This window comes from Amblyomma mixtum, chromosome 2, assembly GCF_055824585.1.
Source record: "Amblyomma mixtum isolate Tamu chromosome 2, ASM5582458v1, whole genome shotgun sequence".
In the NCBI taxonomy this organism is placed as follows: Eukaryota; Metazoa; Arthropoda; class Arachnida; order Ixodida; family Ixodidae; genus Amblyomma; species Amblyomma mixtum.
In genome coordinates, this window is record NC_143013.1 from 86598698 (window position 1) to 86621736 (window position 23039).

At 47.2% G+C, this 23039-nt stretch overlaps 1 protein-coding gene across 1 annotated transcript in view; it reads right to left on the reverse strand.

Annotated features, from left to right (window-relative positions):
* The window catches only part of LOC149360019 (uncharacterized), a 39940-nt gene that overhangs the window by 7901 nt on the left and 9000 nt on the right, over positions 1–23039 (reverse strand). The window contains exons 4-5 of the mRNA XM_089572132.1: positions 21968–22032; positions 16813–16855 (exon numbers count right to left, since the gene is read on the reverse strand). Of these exons, the coding sequence (XP_089428258.1) occupies positions 16813–16855; positions 21968–22032 (108 nt within the window). The remainder of the gene's footprint in view (positions 1–16812; positions 16856–21967; positions 22033–23039) is intronic.

Consider the following 23039-nt stretch of genomic DNA (forward strand, 5'->3'; position numbering starts at 1 on the left):
GTCGAGGTACGACCGGTTAATTTTCATCTCACATGGCATTGCTAAACTGACGTATTCGGTCTGGGTCGCCGCTATTTCGTGCGCCAGGAACGCTGGGGTAATAATAATAATAATAAAAAAGAGGTTTGAATTAAGGATGGACGCGGATTTCAAATCACACCCACAAAAAAAAAATACGGTTTGATGCGGCTTTCGAATCACACACACACAAAAAGATACGTTTCTCAAATAATGGAAGTATCTATTCGTGTGAAGTTTCCTTGCGGAAACCTACCAGTAAAGTACTCTAAAAAAAAATTGTTTCATCAACCATGGCAGCGTACACCGCTATCCGCTACCGTCGTGGAGGAAGGAAAATTTACACCCCTGTCACACGGGCACGTTAGAACTCCTTTCAACTCCCTTCAGCCGAAGTAGTCTTCATCTCGAGTATAGTGAACTAGAATACTTAATCTCGAGGGAGATGCGTGCTGTGTCACACGGCACGCATCCTTCCTTGCGAAAGGAGATCGGTCATCTCCCTCGAACATGGAGGAAGAAAAACCAAGGGGGAGCATGACGTCACAATCTTGAAGCCTAGTCATAAAAAATATAATGGAAAGCATCATGGGAAATAGGCCCTCACGTGACAAGGCAGTGGTAGCTCTTAGCCGGATTTCGGTTTCGCTCTCTCGCTGTACGAGCAACTGCGCGACCATCTGCTGGCGTTCACTGACGGCTCCGTGGTGAGCGCAACTCGCTCGCCGCAGCGGCCACCATCCCCGAGCGACGCGTGCGCCGACTGCGGCGCAGTGGAGACATCGGAGCACATGCTCCTTCGCTGTGCCGCTTCTGCAGTGCCGCGTCGCGAGATTCTCGCGGCCTGCAGGGCGCTGGGAATCATCCCGGACAGTCTCGAAGCGCTCCTGTGGCCGCGCGGCACTGCGCGCACCCGTGATATTCTAGCCTCTATACCCGTGACAGAACAGTGGTGAGCCTCTGTGCGTTCATCGAGCAGGCGGGCTTGACTTTCCGCTCGCTCTTCGCCAGGTAGTGCACGCGTGACACGAACGCTCCGTGGGTGCTACCTCGGACGGTATACGCGGCCGGGCGCCCCACCCCAGCCGCTAGTGCAATGTGCCGCGCGCGCGATTAGTCCGAGACAGGACGCTACGAGCGCGCGGCTATGTATACGTACAGTTTACTTCTTTTTGTAAGTGATTGTGCGCAGTGGCCGGGAGACCCCGCGCAGGGGCAGACGTAAAGCCGCCAGCACTCTCTCTCGACAGCGAGAGAGAGATAAATACTTCACTGCTGCATTTCACGTCGGAACCGCCTATGTGCGCGAGCGTATTCGGCACGACTTGTGCCTCGAGAATAGCGGAGAACGGCGGGCCCATGAGCGGGCCGAAGTCCGCCTGCCCGAGCAATAGAATCTTGCGCAGCGCGCCGGAGCGCTCGTTCAACACGTCCGTCCGCCGTGAGCGCTCTGGAAGCCGCTGCGCCCTTTTTTAGAGGCTCGTTTCTTCGCCTACTCTCGAGTTCTCCGCTTATAGCATGCGCTGAAATAAACGCTCCGTATGTGCGTATAACGACGAAAGGAATTCCTCTCCATTCTCTTTATGAACCACAGTTGAACAGTGACGAGGTCGCGGCCGCACCCTTTGATGAAAAGTTTACCTGCAGTTTTCTACAGTGCACTCAAGAACTCAAGAGTGTAATCAACAGAAGTGTTGAGACGCGGACTCGAGCTCGGTACGCATTCCGCCAAAGCAACACAGGCGCTGCGCTTCTGCGCTACTTCGGAGCACGGACGTTCACTAAAAAGCACCGCTGGCTGGTAGTCTGGTAACTGTGGAGGAGGGCCTATTTCCCATGAGTCAGTGCGCAAAAGGGCCCTCGGCAGCGGCGTCAGAGGAGGATGGCTTGCAGAGGCTGAGCGCACTCTCTCCTAGTTTTTTTACCTCCATGCCCTCGAACATAGTTTCTTACTATTACCTAGAGGGAAAGCTGGCAAGCCGTCTATGGGAGTTTGCATGGAGACCCCACGTGACCACCTCAGCCACCATGGGCGCTCAAAGCATCATGGGGCGGTGAGCTACTTGTTGCGGAACTGCAACTTTTGGCCAAAAAATAATAAAAAATAAAGCTGTTTGATAACTACAAACGTCCTGACATTGAAAATCTTGTCTAATGATTGCAACAAACGAGCAGAAAAGCATTTAAGTGCAAAATTTGCCCAAAATAAGAGACGACTCGCTCTCCTATTGGCCAAGCAATGAACACTATAAGAACTAATATTTCGTAATTAACAAGCGCATTTTTAAAGGTAAATATGTTTTCAAAAAAAATGTTGTTGCTTAGATACTTTAAGAGGTTTTTTAATGGCATTTCAGAAGAGTAACACCTTTTATTGGCGTCGTGTGTCGTCGCGTTTTCACTACTATGGTTTTTGCACACTGCGGTCGCGCGAAAGTCGTCTGCGCACACACGAACAACGTTTTTGAAATGAAACGTCTGAGTAGTACCACTCTGTGTTCCCGAAAAACTACGACTGTCCCGCAACAAGTAGCTCACCGCCCCATGATGCTTTGGGCGTCCACGGTGGCTGAAGGGCAGCGCCGCCAGCTTTCCCTCTAGGCATAGAGTTTCTTACTATTACCTAGAGGGAAAGCTGGCAAGCCGTCTATGGGAGTTTGCATGGAGACCCCACGTGACCACATCAGCCACCATGGGCGCTCAAAGCATCATGGGGCGGTGAGCTACTTGTTGCGGAACTGCAACTTTTGGCCAAAAAATAATAAAAAAATAAAGCTGTTTGATAACTACAAACGTCCTAACATTCAATATCTTGTCTAATGATTACAACAACCGAGCAGAAAAGCATTTAAGTGCAAAGTTTGCCCAAAATAAGAGATGACTAGCTTTCCTATTGGCCAAGTGATGAACACAAAAAAAAACTAATATTTCGTAATTAACAGGCGCACTTTTAAAAGTAAATATATTTTCAAAAGAAATGTTGTTGTTTAGATACTTTAAGAGGTTTTTTAATGGCATTTCGGATGAGTAAAACCTTTTATTGGCGTCGTGTGTCGTCGCGTTTTCACTACTATGGCTTTTGCACACTGCGTTCGCGCGAAAGTCGTCTACGCACAGACGAACTACGTTTTCGGCATGAAACGCCTTAGTACTGCCACTCTGTTCCCGAAAAACTACGACTGTGCCGCAACAAGTAGCTCACCGCCCCATGATGCTTTGAGCGTCCATGGTGGCTGAAGTGCAGCGCCGCCAGCTTTCCCTCTAGGTAGTAGTAAGAAACTCTATGCCTCTAGGTAATAGTAAGAAACTCTATGCCCTCGAAGGGTGAAGGGAGAACTCTCGCTTCCAGTGCGCTTTACTTCCGAGTAAGTAAACAACCTTTGCCTTAAATAAATATACTTTTAATAGTGACTCTATTCGTTATTATATCATAAGTAAGCATTACAGCTCGGTTAGTTATGTTTAATTTTAGTGGCAGCACTGTACTCTCGAGCTAGGCGCTTAGTTTACAGTAGTGTTCTAGAACACTGTACTTTACAGCTTATTGCCTTGACTGCGCCATATTTGTTTGTTTTTATCTGTGGTCGCCATGGATGGTGGTCATGCACATGTTCGCACCTCGCGCGTGTACTACCTCCACGATAAACGATGCATCCGCGCAACCCGCGCTGCCTCCGCCAGCGAAGCGTCAGCCGCCTTTCCAGCACTTTGGTTAGAAAAATGAAGAATTAATAACATTTAAGTTGTTTTTAACGTTATTCTTTTATGTGTTTGCACTAAATAAGCAGCGCCTAATGTGCCCCTGGCGGATCGTCTGAGAAGTTCGTTACAGGCCGTGTGACACGGAGACAACTCCTTCGAGGTGAAACTCCCTCGCACTCCATTAGGTCAAGGGAGTTCCCAGTCGGCCGTCACGAAACATTTTTTGAAGCCGGAAACAAGCTCGGCGCCATGTTGTCCGGGCGCGCTCTTGTTTACGAACATTTCCCCGCGCGCGCGTTTCAAACCCATCGAAGGAGCTGGCCCAAAGAGACTCCAGTGCGAGTGGCGCTTGGTTTCTGACCGTTGTTCATGTACTGGAGACACCGGAAATATTCGTACGAGACATTCGGCTCCTTCTAGGTATTGCTCTTTGCCGCGTCGTCTCCGCGTCATTCTTGCTCTCTTGTTCGAACGAAACAGTCCGGCCTTGCATGGTCATAATCAAGTAGCATTCGGCGAACGCGCTTATCGCAACAGCGGTACGCCCGGGAAGGAACTTTCACTTATTGCGGTGGCCCACCTTGGTACGCAGTGTCTTTCACCGCTTTTGCCTGCGTCGTTTTGCCACGGCGGAGATAATGTGCCCCTGTGTTCCTTGCAGGCTGCACTTGATGAAATATACTGGCATACTTACACTCGTGTTAATCGCATGGCTAGAAGGGTCATTTCACCAGGTGAGGTGAAGGGCACAAAATTTTAGTTGAGTGAAACTGTGTACCGGTAAACAGCTGCAGCCAAAATATAGCAGAAGAAACCAAACCTATAGTGTACACTTTGAATAGCATGCTTGTTTGTGTTCATTTTTATTGCGAAAGCAATACTACTTTCACTTTCAGCTCCTCGCGTGGCGAGGCCGCAGTAGCTACCATTGAGCTTGACCTCTGCTACGACGTCATACCATCTGCCGCAATAACCAGGGGCCCAACTTGTGCCGTCGCGAGGCGAGGCCGCGCTTGGTAACTGCTGCCTAACTCTTGCGCCCGCCGCGCCTTTCAGCGCTCTTCATCACACACCGGGATAACGGTAATCTACACACGACCACTTCAGCATTGCATTGCATTGGATTGGATCGGATTGCATTGGAGTGGATTTCAATGGATTGGATTGTGTAACCGATGCATCACCACAAGTCTAACCACAAGCACCACCACCAGCTACACTACCAGCTGAACCATGGTGTAGCTACGGATATTGCTTTCGCATTTGCCGGGCTTAACCAAGCTAAGCCACAGACATTTTTTCTTATATAAACTGTTGCACATGGTGCCACTGAAATAGAACTTGTTACTGCAGGTTGTGGTTCATTTTTTATTTCTTTTTTTTTATGGTGTGCGTCTTGGAACACAGTGTATTTATGATGCTTCCGAACAAACTATCCGACCTTAATGCAGTGTAAAGTACTGCCTTTGAGCTTAAGTTTCCTGAAATGATTTAGTATAGCTTGCACCGATGTCACATCCGGTGGCCGTCGGTTGCGAGTCAGCTATGCTGCCGAAGCACCGCCATACCGCCTCTAGCTTACCGCTGCCTATGTTAGCTCGCATCGTGTTGGTTCTCGTCCGTCCATAGATTAAGTATGGTTTTGTGTGCCACCCTTGGCTGCTTCAACCATAGCGACAGCTCCAGGTGAAAGAAGAAGCCGATTAACACTAACTTCATCCGCATTCTCAAGATAATCGTAGGCATGCAAGTGCGAGCGCTCCATGACTCAGTACGAATCTGTACCAGCTGTGGCTGGCTCGCATTAAGTGCGGCGATTTGGACCCCGACAACCTAAATTTACTTGAGTGCGGAGCGCACTTTGTGACAGGTAAGAGGCTTGTGTCGTCAACTAAATGTTTGCGAAAACATGGGAAGCAATGGCTACACCCTGAAGTGAATGTTGCTGTTTTAATTGACACCATCCGATCTGTCTGACAACACAAACACAGACTGGGTCCCGTGCCGCTGCATCCCATCTACAGCATTAGGCAAGCCGGTTTGGATTGCCACGACCACAGCGAGCAATGACGGCAGAGAAAGCGGCGTGCCGAGGCCGAGCTTTTCGCCTCGTAGGCGCATCGCAGACAGGCTTCTCACCCACCTACTGTAGAAATCGTTGTGTGCCTCCATTTTTTCCAAGGCTTTCATTTCTTCCAACCTCACAAAGCTGGAAAGAGTACACGATATCCCCCTGGGCCACTTCAGGGAACATATCAACGCCCATCGTCGCGTCGACCCCAAGTCGCAGCGTGTACGGACCTATATCGTCGCAAATTTTCACTTTGTCTGCTACCAGTGGCCTGCACTGAATGGTTCATTCCTCTGTGGAGTAGGCATCGCGCCCGAAAGTTAAGAAGTTTATCCAAAGCGTCCGAGGTGTGGTCAGGCATCACAGGGCAGATGGGTGGGGACGGCCGAATAGTTCAGCAGCATGGCCGCAAGCGCTTGATGGGGGCGGAAGTGACGTCACATGCAAGCTATGTATATGGCTACCCTGGAAGCCTTACATGTCCAGCTTGCTGGCACAAGGCTTATATTTGAATGGCACTCTGCAACACTTTCTATTTGAGAGCATAATGATTTTTGAGGGGACAGCTGTCTAATGTGCTCATGAGGTTGTAAAAAAAATCCTTCCTTGCTAGATTCAGTTTAGAGGTTCATGCACGAGATCCCTCAGCAAGGTTATTGATGTTGGGTTGTTTGCATGCTATCTTGCATAACAGTGTCCCACATACTGGCCACACTTTAATCACGCTCTCCGGTGGATAGCACAAACCTCTCAGTTTTATGCTGAATGAGTGTGCACGTGTCTGCTTTCAGCTGAGTCGTGAACAATGCTGCCATGCATGGTCACACCCCACCTTAGTGTTCAACCTGCCTTTTAATGCAGCTTTTGTTGCTGAATGTTGCAATCTGCTTCCATTGCATATGTATGGGAAGCTGGCTGTGTCAACAGTGCCTTCTGCTGCAGCAGTGAGGGTAAAAAAAATTCTGCAGTATTTTGTTGTTGGTCTTAAATACTATACTTATCTCCATAGCATGTTTTCGTGCGGCTGGCCATGCAAGGAATGCTTTCTCATGCAGCAGTGAGGATGGGCAAATATACTGAAAAGTTTGAGTTCTTGACCCTGAACACAAAATGTAGTATTATAATGTGTTGTAATGGTGGCCGTGCCAACCATGACTTTTGATTCAAGAACCACTCATAGAGGTGAGTGACCATAGGATAACTATTCTGAACACCTTTTTCTCAATGAAAAAAGACCAGGAAATACATGTTTAAAATGTGACTGCCCTCTTCCATAAATCCACCCTTTGTAGCATGGCAACAGAGCATGTTTCATATCCACAGATCTAGAATTGTGCATAATATATACGATCACAGCTTTTCAGACCACTTCTAGAAGTTTAGGAGTACCCAGTGGTTGCAGTATAAGTTTCACGGTGTTATGCATCATTTCAATGCTGTGTTTCATGTTTAATGTGCAGAGCTGCAGCTGTACGCGCCACTTTTCTCTACTTGGTGAAATACTAGCTTGTAATGTCACTGCATAGTAGCCTACTTCACTTGATCGACAATACAGACAATGAAAGTCGATCTATTGTACGTAATGTATGCATCAAATTATTTTTCTTCAACACAACCAAAGGCATCAATATAATTCACCGCACATGTGGATCCTCATTTCAGTAAGTACTTTTTACCACAAATCACACTATCACAGGACATGGGCACAATAAACACATGTGAGAAAAGGCCTCCAAACTCAGTTAGAGCTTCGCCTTTTTCGCACTTCTTGACTATGACATCAGCTAGAAAAGCAATTGCAAAACCTGCTACAGGAAACTGGTCTAAACATACTGCGCGACCAGAACCACAGAATTGGCCACGATATGAACGAATACACTTGAGCCCCGCACGTCCCAGAAGCTAGAGCTCGCTAGACGCTTCAAACGTTACACGCTTCAAATGGGCGTGTAACAAAGTTTCTGTATACTAAGAGCAGAGCGAGCGCAGCTGCTTCTTTTACAATATCGTTCTCTGACCATGTATTGGCCCCCGCCGCTAACACAAGCGCAATCGCCGAAAAACGAAAACGACAGTTATACCAACACCAGTGACAATTGCTGGAGCGTTGCAAGAACACGCATAGGTAGCAACAAGGTTTCACTGCCGATGGAAACGGGAGCGCGAATGGCACACGCACAGGACGCGAAACGTCCGCACAATGCGCCGACAACCTCTCTAGCGCATGCCGTATTGAATCACTGGTGAACGAACAGCGCGAATGCTCCTCAGTGAGCAGCAGCGGTCTCCCGACGGCTCCAAGCAGTGACGCAGTAGACGAAATGCCCGTGCGATCGTGGTCGCCGAGCACGTTGAAATCCATGCATGCAACGAGAGTTTTGCAGGAGTGAACGGTGCCAACGTTAGCCTGTGAGCACGATCAAAAACAAACTCGAGCAGTCCGCCTACACCGCACCGCAAATGCTACGCCGCGGCCATCTGCTAACGCCCGGTTTGTAAATAGCAACTACGACGCCGTTGCTAAGCTGCCCGGACAAGATGGCCTCCGTGCACCGATGGCGTGCACCGTCAGTGCGCATGCGCTGATTGGTCCCGACGCGGCAGAAGTGTGCGCAGCTTGCGTGCACCGCCAGCACCTGGCGCCACTCGCTCCTATAAAGAGTTATAGCATAGCGCAATCCAAATTCTACGGGGCGCCACAGCCCATGCGCGGATTGCCCGGAGGGAACCAGATGGCGCCAGGTGCAGGCAAGCCGTGCCTGTGGACAGGAGCTAATGCCAAAGAGGAAAACAAAACAAAACAAAAGAATGGTAGAATGTATTTCAAACGACGCTGATGAGCTAGGAGGAGAGGGCGAGATAATTATACTATGCGAAATGAATGCACACACACAAGACCCGGATGGGTACACAGATTCGACAGGTGGCATGCTGCTGGAAATTTTCGAAAGGCATGATTTAGTTCTATGTAATAGTACTGAGAAGTGTGAAGGGCTCATACCTGACGATATAGATTATGCACTTACGTCACACAGGATGTATAATAGGCTAGGCGCAATGAACACAGATGAACATGGCTCTGGAACTCTACGATCGGATACAACTTAAAGCGATTCTAATAAAGTTGCACTATGCCTGAGATGTTAAAGTAGGTCGCTTCATGAATGCTGTCCAGCAACAATTTTTATAATGCGCTTTGTAGAAGCTGAATTATCTGTAGTCAAAATTTTAATTTCAGCGTCTTCGCACCTTTCCCCCTCCTTTCATCACTTTTTGAACGCTGGAAGGGCAGCGCTCCTCCGCCGGCCCTACCTCCAGGAGCGGAGCTTCCAGACCTGCCGGAGCTATGCAGCTTGTTGACTGTGGCTGTGGTAGCTGCCTGACGTCTGAAAGAATGTAACCAACAGCCATTTCTCGACTTGTATACAAAGGTACGAGCGACAGGAGGGTGCGAGCATGAAAAAGTAGCCGGGAAGGGCTCGCCAACTTTAACGCGTGATTGTGGGACCTCTGCTACGTGTAGAAGTGTTTGGCTCTGGTTTTCATGACAATACAACGTAGTGATTGAGCGAGTTGATGTGCTCTCCTCAAAAGGTGTTTCAGAGCCCCTTTAAGTCAGCAGTGAAGCTCCGCCCATATTTCGGGCCGCCGCACAGAATTTCTCCACGACAAAAAAGTAGACCTTGTAAAACTTTTCTTGTCACCTAACAAGAAGCCAATGACAAGAAAAAATTAAAAGCCCTAAAATTTTGATAAAGGGCTCGTTTAATACAGTCGAACTTTTAAAAGGTGATTTTGTTTACTGTTGATTGGCTAGCGGAGTAATACAAGAAAGACTCCACGGACCGTGGCCCGGTGTTGACAAATGCTGTTTTTTTACGTTGCATCCTACTATAGGTAGTCACCACAAGCATATCAAGCTGAGTTTCAGAAGAGAAACCAATGTAGGAATGAGGCAAAATGAACAACCAGATGGTACGTTTTACTCGGATAAGCAATTCGAAGCAGCAACCAAACAAACGAAAAAATAATTTCTGGGATAATAAAACAGAATGAACTTACACAAATTTACGTCAGTTATTGGAGCTAAAGCTTGCGAAGGTGCGAGACAGGCCAAAAGGGAAAGGATGATGCAAGCCCAAGAGCTGCTGGGATGAGGAGGTCAAGAAGGCCAGAGAGAGACGTCAGGAAGCCTCCGGGGAACACAGACACTCAAGCAAAGGGTAGATATTCCAAGCATTTCTGGATGTCAGAAGCTGAAGTTATACTAATAATATGGCATTATACTAATCTGACCCTACTAATCCTCAGTGGCTATGGCTATGGCTCAGTGGCTATGGTGCTCGGCTGCTGGCCCGAAAGACGCGGGTTCGATCGCGGCCGCGGCGGCTGAATTTCTTTGGAGGAGAAATTCGAGGCCCGTGTACTGTGCGATGTGAGTGCACGTTAAAGAACCCCAGGTGGTTGAAATTTCCGGAGCCCTCCACTACGGCGTCTCTCATAGCCTTAGTCGCTTTGGGACGTTAAACCCCATAAACCAAACCAAACCACTAATCCGTCTTGATCCACTATTTGGGGTCGGCATACTTCCAAAATTCTGGGGGGTCCCTTGTAATTTTTGGGGGTGGGCCAGCTTCACAATTTTATGGGTCCTCGGACGTTCGAATTTGGCGGTGCCCTATGATTGGTCTACAGGTGGTGACGCCATGTTGATGACGTCATGACACTCTCAATCACATTCATAAATGGCTGGAGTCCTCATAGCACCCCTGGCGCAGGTGGCGATTGCACTGAATTAATCTGAATTAATCTTATTACTGCCAGGTGCCACCTGGGCAGATAGCTCACAACTCGGTATGCACACTGCCAGGTGCCACGGCGGCAAGGTTGTGAAGAAGTTGCAAGGTCATGTGACCTATCTCAATCAATAATTAATTTAACTGCCAAGGTGAGCAGGTTGCCACCTGCCATGATGGCCAGGTTATAATGATGTCACAAGATCACGTGACCTCAACCAATGAGAGAATTACGTGACAAAGAAGCCAGAATTTTTTTTTAAGGCAATAACCTAAACGCAATCACATTAAAATGCGCTGAGGATCTCTGACTGCAATCCAAAGATGATCTTTGTGCTCTGGTTAGGATATATTTGTCCGAGTACGCTTTTTAGGGTGCAAGCCTAACCTGCCCCATTAAGCGAAAATCCGTGTGTGTGTGTGTGGCGGGAATTGATGGTACCCACATAAAATGGCATCCACATGCAATCTGGCAGGTGGCGGTTAAATTAATGATTGGTCATGCGAAGTTGCCCAGGAAGAGCAACCTGGATCACTCAAATTCCACCGGTGGCAGCACCTGCCATCCGAAGGCATTGGTGGCATCCACATGCAACCTAAATTGTGGTGGATAAACTAATGGTTGGTCACACGAGGTTGCTTGGGAAGAGCAACCTGGGTCGCAGAAATTCCACCGGTGGCAGCACCTGCCATCCGAAGGCATTGGTGGCATCCACATGCAACCTAAATTGTGGTGGATAAACTAATGGTTGGTCACACGAGGTTGCTTGGGAAGAGCAACCTGGGTCGCAGAAATTCCACCGGTGGCAGCACCTGCCATCCGAAGGCATTGGTGGCGTCCACATGCAACCTAAATTGTGGTGGATAAACTAATGGTTGGTCACACGAGGTTGCTTGGGAAGAGCAACCTGGGTCGCAGAAATTCCACCGGTGGCAGCACCTGCCATCCGAAGGCATTGGTGGCGTCCACATGCAACCTAAATTGTGGTGGATAAACTAATGGTTGGTCACACGAGGTTGCTTGGGAAGAGCAACCTGGGTCGCAGAAATTCCACCGGTGGCAGCACCTGCCATCCGAAGGCATTGGTGGCGTCCACATGCAACCTAAATTGTGGTGGATAAACTAATGGTTGGTCACACGAGGTTGCTTGGGAAGAGCAACCTGGGTCGCAGAAATTCCACCGGTGGCAGCACCTGCCATCCGCATTGGTGGCGTCCACATGCAACCTAAATTGTGGTGGATAAACTAATGGTTGGTCACACGAGGTTGCTTGAGAAGAGCAACCTGGGTCACAGAAATTCCACCGGTGGCAGCACCTGCCATCCGAAGGCATTGGTGGCGTCCACATGCAACCTAAATTGTGGTGGATAAACTAATGGTTGGTCACACGAGGTTGCTTGGGAAGAGCAACCTGGGTCGCAGAAATTCCACCGGTGGCAGCACCTGCCATCCGAAGGCATTGGTGGCGTCCACATGCAACCTACATTGTGGTGGATAAACTAATGGTTGGTCACACGAGGTTGCTTAGGAAGAGCAACCTGGGTCGCAGAAATTCCACCGGTGGCAGCACCTGCCATCCGAAGGCATTGGTGGCGTCCACATGCAACCTAAATTGTGGTGGATAAACTAATGGTTGGTCACACGAGGTTGCTTGGGAAGAGCAACCTGGGTCGCAGAAATTCCACTGGTGGCAGCACCTGCCATCCCAGGGCAGTGGCGTGCCACTTCACTGCTGCACCACTGTGCCAGGTGTGGTATGAGGACTCCCAGGGAGCTATAGATTAATGTTAAGTAAAGAAAGACCAATTCTGCATATATGGGCATTAACCCATTAGCTATCGCGTCATAACCTTAGATGGAGGACCAGCGTGCAGATCAAAAGGGGTGCGGCAGCATCGTGACGAAAGCTTTGTAGACCCATGCAGAGGTAGAATTGCCAGCTGTGTGGCATCGGGCTACACCACGCGGCAGCACGCCGCGACTGCGTTCACAAAGTGAGCGGGCGGATTTACGCCTTCTCACACGTAAGCAGTCTTAAGTGTCTCTGCCGACTTTTTTTTTGTTGGCTTCACTGACAGGGGTACTTTTACGGCTTTCTGCCACTCCCAGACCATTTTCTCACTCATGTAGAACTGTCTCCTTACAGCCCGGTTCACACATTCAACAAAATGCAACTTGAATTTTGCACCTTAGCTCCTTCAACTTGTTGAATAACGTGAGATGTGTGCCAAGCCAAACTAAGTTATGCCAATAAACTTATGTCAATATCGGAACTTTGAGAACATGGCTGTACTGCAAGCAAGGGAGAAGATAAGGTGTTTCAGGAATACACGCCACTAATCTTCAAAATTGGGCTTTTTCAAGTAAAAAGATTGCTTTTGTGGCTAGTAATATACCAGGATTGGTGGACCTTGGAAAAAAAAGTTTATTATGTTAATAGTAATTTGGCTGACTGTATTCCAAGAGTTAGCTTTCTAACTATTACAGTTAGGCACCTGGTTGCAATCACAGATTTGTAGCTAGCCATGAGTAATAGTCACTCTAGTTCCAACAATTTCAATAATGCAATTACTCTCGGTGCTTTGGTTCAACAAATTGACAATTTCAGACAATTAAAAACCATGCACCAGTGGTGAGCGCAACGCGATGGTCACCTGTGCACGTTAATCCATGACACATGTTCTACGTGACCACCTTTGTCCACAATTCCACCATAGCAGCCAGGGTAATCGCGCTTTCTAAATTCTAAAAACTTAAATGGCTACTGTTTATGGCCAGGTACAAATCTCTAATTGCCACGGGGTGCCTATCAGCAATAGTTAAAAAGTTAACAATCAGGCGTGATCGTGAAGGCATGGTTTTTTTTGCCATGATCATTGACGGCGCTAATGAGTAAAATTTCTTTACCTATTGTAATTTCTGCTCAATGCACAAGATTGTGTCTCCTTGGGCATAATGGCCATAGTTTTGTGATAGTGGCCGAAGTGACGAAGCAAAGTAGTGAGCAAGCAGACTGCTCCGGACACTGCACACGCAAATTTGAATGCGAGTCAGGTAGTGCCTAATGCCAAGTCTTCTTCGGAACGCACTGTGGGCGCTGCATTTGTCGGACGTTAACAACAAATGAGGAATGTAAAAGCAATTAATTTCGATCACTGCCTCAATTTAGATATATGTTGCTCATTACTTCACACACCCTGAGCATTTAGACTATGTTTCATGCACGGATGTTGTGCAAACATGTTGAGATACTAAGCGACCTTAAGCAAATTCACTGAGTGAATGCATGCAAAAAGAATGAGGCACAAAAACAAACATTCACTAAACACGCTGAAATGCACGTGAACTGGGATAGCATGGGCACCAGCTGTAGCGGCCCTTGATGGCTATCAACAAATTTCTGTCATACTAGGCCTAGCACTACCGAATATGCACTTTTGCCACTTGCTGCCCATCGGTCACATGAGCGAAGCGCAGGTTCATTTAGATTGTGACAAGCGCGAGATCATGCATGTCAAGCTAGTGAGTGCAGTTTAGAAACACCAAAATTTTTTTAGAATGGTTTTGAAAAACTATACGCAAAAGGAAATGGCACAGTATCTGTTTCACATCTCAGTGGACACCGTAAGGGAAGGGATAAAGGAGGGAGCGAAAGAAGAAAGGAAGAAAGATGCGGTAGTGGTAAGGAGGGAGTGAAAGAAGAAAGGAAGAAAGATGCCGTAGTGGAGGGCTCCAGAATAATTTCGACCGCCTGGGGATCTTTTAACGTGCACTGACATTGCACAGTACATGGGTGCCTTTTGCGTTTTACCTCCATCGAAACGTGGCCACTGCAACACAGTTCATGTTTTATGACAATTTTCGAGTGGTTCGGCCAAAATTCTAGCAACGCAGCTCTAGCTACAGTTGGGTAGCGAGATCATTATATCACAGTCAATCGCCGCAGCCACTCTGCTACATACAGTTTGCAAATGTGCGCACTTTAACGGGGGCAGTGTTGGGCAATTGAGAAACTTCGCAATACTGAGGGTTTCGCTACATGGCAGTTCGCAACATCCAGGTTTAACTGTGCAAACGCCCCCTGACTACAACTAATTTGATGACAAGGCGACCCACCTACCACCGCTAGCAGTAAACTGCCTCCCCAGAACACACTGTCGGCAGCAAGGGTACTGGCGAAGAGCGCAAGACTGAAATGAAGAGCTTGAAAAGAGCTGTGACTGGGTCCAATTTGAAGAAGCACGCATGCATAATGGACTTCTTTAAGATATAAATGTTACTTTTATCTGACTATTTTCAGCTGTAATTTAAGTCCACTTACTACGAAGCTCGGATACAACTAGGGTTTTTACTTTTCGATTTTTATTTTTTTTTGAAAATTTGGTGGACTTTTCCCAGTGTTTATTTAAGAACACAAGTTTAGTTTTTTTTTTTTTTGGCAAATATTATTTCAGACAAATGAGATAGTGACTTTTTTTTGGTGATTTCATCTTGCAATCATGCGAGGTCAAAAGTCATTTAAAGGTCTGTCTCTGTGTTTTTGTCACTGTGAACAATTTATTTGCCAGTAATTAACATGCAAATGGTAGTACTTAGAGCTGAGCCTGTAGAAGAAATTGCTAAGTCCTTAATAAGTAACTCATGTTAAATGAGACAGCCAGCAGAAAAAAACGAGAGTGGAAGTTTACTTCTAAGAACTAGGTTGACATGTTATTGTTGAGTTGTCGCTGGGTTTAATGCGAGGGTAGGGAGGGGAACCACATGGTCTGCATATTGATGGCAGCGATGGAACTGCCACACAATCCTTGCGGTAGCCAGAGCATACTTTTTTCGTGATGCCCGTAAATGGTTTCATGTCCGTGTCCTACATGCAGCTGATAAACCTACCCGACTACCTGCTCTCAGTATGTGACGACAGTGAACAAAGGGTGCTTAGCCAGCAGGTGGCAAAAAGGTGCTGCTTCCTCATCTGCAGAGGTGTGCGAGCCAGTGGAGCAATACCTCATATCGCACAACTGTACTGCTTATCCAACAATGAGCTGCCTGAATGAGCTGCCTGAGGCAGTTGAAACTGAGCGCGATCCAAACAAATTCAAAACCCTGCTTTTATCTTATCTTTTTCCTTAGCGCACTTACAGTGTAATGCCCGACTCTCTTGAGTACCACCTCTCCACTTGTTACATTGTTGAACCCTTGTCTGCTAATCAGTGTTCCCATGTCCCTCCTCTTAATATAGCGTGATGGCCACAGTGTACCTGTGATTGTTCCCTTTTTTCATTTTGCATTGCTCTTTTAACAATTGTTTTGCCTTCTTCACTGTTATATTTCAAATGTTCCTATTGTTTGCGATTTCGTTTTTTTGCTCCCCCTTATGTAATGCCCCACCTAGGGGTCCTTAAGAGAAAATAAATGATGATGATGATGATGAATACTGCCATCGCAACAGACCCCTGGCTTCCCTACTTTATAGACTTTTATACCAACGCTCCCGTATAGTGCGAGCACTTGGGTAACAAACGTAATTGAGATAACAAGAAGGAAGTGAACAGTCATCGAAAAATAGAATGAGTGTAACTCGTATACAACAGCCAGCTAGCTGTGCCTTGCATGCCAAGAATACTGACTTTCTAGTTAAAACAAAATTTCAAGAACTGAATTTGGTGCACTTTTATCTTTTTTTTTCGGTGTAAACCGGAAAGTCCAACCCTTACATACAACGAATGCAATCCGCGCAGCCTTCGCGTTCATTACAAGTGGGCTCAACTGTATTCATTATTTAAGCCATATGTATAACATAACTGCCGACTTTTAACGTTGGAGAGTGAAGGCAAAAACAATTTCCTTGCTTACAAGGAATTTTCTTGGCACGTCTTGTTACAAGAAGTTTCCACAGATGGCGTCAGCTACATCAGCAATGGAGCGAATCAAGAGCACAGAGAGCAACATCCTGCGGCCGGACTATTTGGCGGAACGGCATATTACGGACACTCCACCCTTCATTGCCAATAAAAGTTGTTGCCGGTTGCAGAACCACACAACACACACAAAAAAGCCGCAAGAAAGAAAGGACAGCCAACTTTGCATCTGGTTTGAGAGCATTATTTACAGCCCAGGACTGTGAAACTAGGAAGAGGTGTCTAGTAAGATAGCGACATACTTTACCTGCTGGATGGCTACTAAAAAAAAACAGAGAAACTAGTATACAACAATTTCAGTGAACTCACCAGACTTTGTTGGCTTCCCAACATCCATAGCCAGCCGTAGCAGCTGAAAGAAGACAAAAATGCGGTGACCAGCTTTTACAAGGTGACATGGACTGCATTACAGAATGTCTCGTTTGATCACTGACCTCCTCATCCACAGAGGTACAACCTCAACAGAATCCCTTCAAATTCACATTGAAGGGGTCAGGAAAATTAATCTTCTCGAAGTGCCCCCTACCACAAATATATGCAAGCATGCAGAGTATGTTTGAATGTCTGTTACTTGAAAATGAAATGCCTTAAAGCTATAAAGAGCATTCATTGCATCATGTATGACGAGAGCCATAGAGTGAGGGCATGACAAGCTCAAGTCAACGCAGCTGAAAACAGCAAGGGTTTAGCATTTTTTTTGCAATCTCTTTTCTGTTTTGTTTCAACTTTCCCTGTGGCTCCAAGCACACCAAAGGTGCATAGCTATCTCTGAAATCACAATTAGAGTGAAAGCACTTATTCTGATGGGTAAACCCAGAGCAAGACCTTGAGTTGTTTGTCAGTTTGTGCCAAGTATCTTGCGATGTTTGTGGGTTTGTGCCAAGAGAAATAAATACCGTATTTACCCAATTCCAACGCGCCCCCGATTCCAACGCGCACCCAATTTACGGCACCAAAAAAAAAAAAAAAATTTTCAAGCCCCGATTCTAACGCGCGCCCGATATTGGTAATGAAAAAAAAAAACTACAAGCCCCGCTTCTAACGTGCATGTGACTTCCACGAATGAAAATAATTTGCAACCGTTTTTATATTTTAAGGGGAGATGCGGGTGAAAAAACCGCGATTTTTTTCGATAAAGTCGATTTTGTATTTTTCTTGCGTTTTGTATTCCCCCAAGCCTCTTCTTTTATGTGTAAAAAAATCAAAGCCAATAATCAATGGGAAGTTAGTAAAAAATACTATTAAAGCACTCGCGGTGGCTCGCGAAAGTGCGAATTTGACCGAATTTCGGGAACGCGGCATTTCGCTCCACGGCGTCGCCCGCTCTTGAATATTCGCGGGGAAGTAGGCCTACCCATCGTCTACGACATGCGAGAAGCCACTTCGGCAGCGGCGCATTCTTGATAAAAATACGAAAAAAAAGATCGTTTCCCGCCCGAGTCGAGCGTCGCGACTGGCCCTTCAAATCACGTGGTACGATCGGAGCCGTTCCATTGGCTACGAGCATTCCACCGCACGGTCGGGCGCAGACGCTCTTTCTTCGTTCTGCCGCCACCGAGACGTGAACCAACGCTTCTGCCCGGGTTTTTCTCCTATCTCCGCTATGGATGTGACTGAGAAACGAGATTTTCGCTCACGCAATTTCCTGACAAAGCATCAGTATAAAGGAAGACGCCCCAAGCGCAAGCGGAGAGCTCCGGTTATGGGAGGTTCGTCTGCTGCTAGGCGTAACTGCGGCAACGGCGATGCTTCTTGCGGAGCATCCATGACTTCGTCAGTGCGTCTGAGCGAAAGATAAAGATCTTCGACAGTAAAAACGGGCGCGGGAGCGCTGTTATCTGTGAGATCGGCATGATGCACGACCTCGTCAGCGGCGCGGCGTGCCCCGCCTGCGGACGATGTAACTCTGTCAGAGAGTCGGCCGCAAAACAGAAAGGAGTCTCATCGTTTTTGGAACTTTACCGCCGAAATGACGCGTTTCCGACAACCGTTGTTTCATCAACATATTCTTCGATCCGCGTATCTTGATCGTGCAACGGCAGTGATGAGGCGTCCGCCCGCGGCAGTGCACGGGATACCGTCGTCGTGAACGCGGTCCGTGGTCGCTGAGCACGCGACCAATGACAAGCGCCACACCGGTTGAAAACGGCTCCTGCGACGCAGAAAACGACGAGCAAACGTGCTCCCATGTTTCCAGCAGTTAGTGAGCTCCCACATCGTATAATGGCGATGACGATGGGCAGCTATGGGGCAGTTTCGGTTTGCACTCGAATCCAACGCGCATGCGATTTTGAGACGTATTTTCCCCGAAAAAAGGTGCGCGTTGGAATTGGGTAAATACGGTAAATACAAATCAATGAAACAAATATTGTCGCGACTGGGAGTCGAACCCACGGTGGCACAAACAGATCAGCTTCACTGGTCGGTGCTCGAAAACACTAGGCTATCGCTGCAGCTGAGCAAGCCTCATGTTCAAGTGCAACACACACTCGCACTGTGCATTGCACACCGTCGCCTTTATCTACTTCCATCTGCAGCGCAAAGACACAGACAGAAAATTCTCCTTCATCGTCGTTGTTATCGTTCATGCAAATCTGCTTTTGCACATTCATTGAATTTAGGCAAAAATTATTTGTCATTTATTTATTTCCTCCTTCCCTCTCTCTTATCTTGGTCCTTTCATCACAAACCTGTTACCAATTCTACAAGCAGAGTCTTTCAGTCCACCACAGGTGTTGCGCACAAAGCACCCAGATCTGACCATACCAGATCTCTGTTCTGTGAAGGCACAGGGATGTTGTTATTAGGACTTTTGCAAGCCCCCATCGCACATTTTATAGGTGAGAGTAATTATAATTTTGGGTTGTGTATTTGAACGTGCTTTCAACATTAATGTCAAGCCAGGCCTGAATGGCAGCAGAGTCACCAACTTTTTCACTTTCGCCGGCGAAAATCCCATGTCAGTCTTTGAAAGTCTGAAATCAGCCGTTTAAAGGGTTAAGACCATCATGTCCCAAAACGTTTTCAAAACATCTGGTTTTAGCTTGTTACAGTAACCACTCACCGGAACGTTCTGAGCACGAACCTTGCAATTCAGTGCACAAATCCGCACACATCCTCATTCTATTCTTCCAATTGGCAGACACAGAAGTGTATGAGACATTGTATTTCTGGTATACTCTAGCCAGGCTGCTTTTATCTCTCACAATCTCCTTTGCTTCAAAGAAAAAAAAAACACTGCTTTTTCCTGTCTTCTCGATGAACAGAGAAGCCGCTGACTTGCCCACTCTGTCATCGCAGTGCAATCATCAAATGAAACTTTTCACAAAGCACTGAGGCACGTCTCTTCTGTGTCAGGTCTAACAACAAGATGCAGAGAACTGCTTTTTCCTTCTTCTCTCCGCTTACATCGAACCAGTCTGCTGCCCGCATACATACAGTAAAACCTCAACAAATTGAACTCTGTTAATTCGAAATCCTGGGCAATGCGAAGAATTTCCGTGGTCCAGTAATTTCTAGCGTAAAATTGACCGGATAATTTGAAGTGGTGGCCTGCACCAGCCTGGTTAATTCCAAGATTTGGGGTGCTACGTGGGAATCCCAAATCCCGATTTCGCTGCAAACCGGTGAAGTGACGGCCCTTCGGAGCTGTGAAGCAGTGCAGCAAAGCGATGCAGATGCTTGACATGCGAAGAGCCCCAGCCCCAATACTCCTAACACTGTCCCGCAACGCAACCCCCTTCTTGCTCCGTCCCCGCAATGGGTTCGCTGCGCCCAACACCGGCATACGCAGTTTCTTTTGCGCTGCATGGGCTCAAAGGAGTAGGTTACTGGCATCTCTGATTACTTCAGTACTATTGCATGTAAGCCAACCTCTCTTCGGAAAAACAACCATGCGATATTGGGGGGTCAGCCTGAGGTAGTTTTGGAAGAGCGGAAAAGTAGTACGCCCCGTGTGCCGGCGTCTGCTTATGGCAGAACGCATGAAGCTCCAGACATACATGCACAAAAAAAACCCCCGTCAATTCATATGTAAATCAGTTCCACTGAAGAAAATTCGAATTGCATGTCGTTTACCTGGTTTGTTCGCCCTGGCAGTCGCTTCCTCGGATTAGAGATTAGTAGTGCAAGAGTAAATTTCAGGTAATCTCAGAGGCGTGTGTCACGCCGGAATCAGAAACTACAGGCCTGTTCGCAGTTCGGTTTGCTCCTATAGTCAGTCAGGCTACACGTGAGTATTGGAAGACAGGATGGAGCGCCATTTTTCCACTTTTGACGTCCACTAATTGTTTCAGACTGACATCCTTGTAAACGCATTGTTAAGCATTTATTGCTTAGAGTTGCGCATGTGCTGGGATTCCAACCCGCGGGAAAACTACGAAACAAAGTGCGGTGGCAGGACCACGCAGGAGGAGGGAGGGACAGAGAGGGGTGGGTGGTGCATTTGTCGACTAGTATTTAGAATCAACTTTTTTTTTTCTGACCAGCAGCGGCTACGAGTTGGGGGGGGGGGGGGGGGGGGGGGGGTAGACTTTTACGCGGCAGTATATGCTAATTGCAAAGTTTGCAACAAAATTTTTTGCCTGGGTCCCGAATTTTTCGCTGTGCTCGGTGAATTCGAAAACCCAGTTAATTTAAACATTTTTCACAGTCCCAGTACTTCGAATGAACACGGTTTTACTGTGCGAGCAGTGCATACCAAGAGTGCTGGGAGCTTGGTAGGTAGGAGGCGTCATTCACATGTCCAGTTTTATCCAATCAGTGCACCTAATGGGAGTGCATCGGTTAGCGGGGAAACCAGAAGAACTCACCCTTGGAGTCCCCCTATTTATTACCTACTGTCTTCAGCTTTGAACCACTCTCCCCTTCCTCCCACTTTCTTCTGCAATCAGCAGAGCATGGCTGCCACTCCTACCAAAAGGCGTGCCTTCGAGCTTTCCAGAAACCATATATGGTCTCTTACTGCATGTGTCTGCATATTAAGTGGTAGTGCACCTATACAATGAGCTCTATGGGAAGCAAACTGGTAGTCACAAAAAAAAGCTGCAATATATACGGCCCCAAACCGTAAGTGGTTTTGTTATAAATGGTTCAAGCTGCGGTACACAAGCAAGCAATAATAAAAATAAAACACATCATACCATTTTGCAAGTTCATTAATATGACAAGCCAGTTTGTCGCAGCTATAAACACTACAGAACAACACCTTTTCCAACTTACAAGTCCTATATCTGGCATGATTCCGACTTGAGAAAGCATTTGCAGCACAACTGTGTTCAGTCACTCAGTTACGGAAAAAGTACTGTTCCATCAAAACGCAACATGATCAAAAATCTTGGAAACATCTTCAAGGACCGCGAAGTTTCAGCAGACGTCTATTTAAGAACTGCTCTTCCAGAGCAATGAGACCATGCCTTGATAAATAAAAACAGAAAAAGTTTGGCAAAGCACCCAGCTCACCCACCTCTATGGGTAATGAACGGGCCTGGGCATTGGAACCGTCTTGTTTAAATACTGTTGGCAGGCCATCTGCAAGAAAGAAAAACTGATAAGAAAGGGACAGTAAAAACAGTTTTAAACATGTTAGGAGAAGGTAAGTGACGCCAACCAAGTAAAATACACGAAAAACACGACGTTTCGGGACCGGCTCGGCCCCTTCTTCACGGTGTGACTACGGGCGAGCGCAGCTTGGCTTTTTTAAGTCCCTGCGTGAAGGACCTCCGGGTCAATGGCCGCAGCCCATGGACGTAGGATGAGGGGAGAGTCCCCAGGGAACGATTAACATTCTCTCGTGTTTGCTGAATGTGCCACGACTCGAGTAGAAGCCTCCTTCTACTCGCAGGAGGCTTCTACTCGAGTCGTGGCACATTCAGCAAACACGAGAGAATGTTAATCGTTCCCTGGGGGCTCTCCCCTCATCCTACGTCCATGGGCTGCGGCCATTGACCCGGAGGTCCTTCACGCAGGGGCTTAAAAAGCCAAGCTGCGCTCGCCCGTAGTCACACCGTGAAGAAGGGGCCGAGCCGGTCCCGAAACGTCGTGTTTTTTCTGTATTTTACTTGGTTGGCGTCACTTACCTTCTCCTAACATTAAATTTCCCAACCAGACAGACTTCTGTCGAATGTTTTCTTTTGAGTTTTAAACATGCTAAATACTAAACTGAGCACAAATGCACTTGGTTTAACCAATAAACAACACACTCATGCAGCAAAAGTAGGCTACTGTGGAGCATTCAGCATGTAATGAGCTTACTTTCACCCTCAATGCTTTGTAGCCCCAAGGACACCAAATGTGAAGATTCGCACAACAGCGTCTGTTGCAACCGGGTGCTCCACGTGGAAGAATGCACATCTCGCGAATTCCTTTCCTTTGTTAATATTTTTCTTTGTGAAATGCAAGCAGCAGAGAAAAAAGTATGAATGAGTGAGGCTCGAAACCTGATTTTGCTGCGCAGAATTTATCGGACACTACATGAAATTTCATGCATCATCCATCTGGTGGCACAAAGTGGAGATCACAATCTCTTTGCAACATTT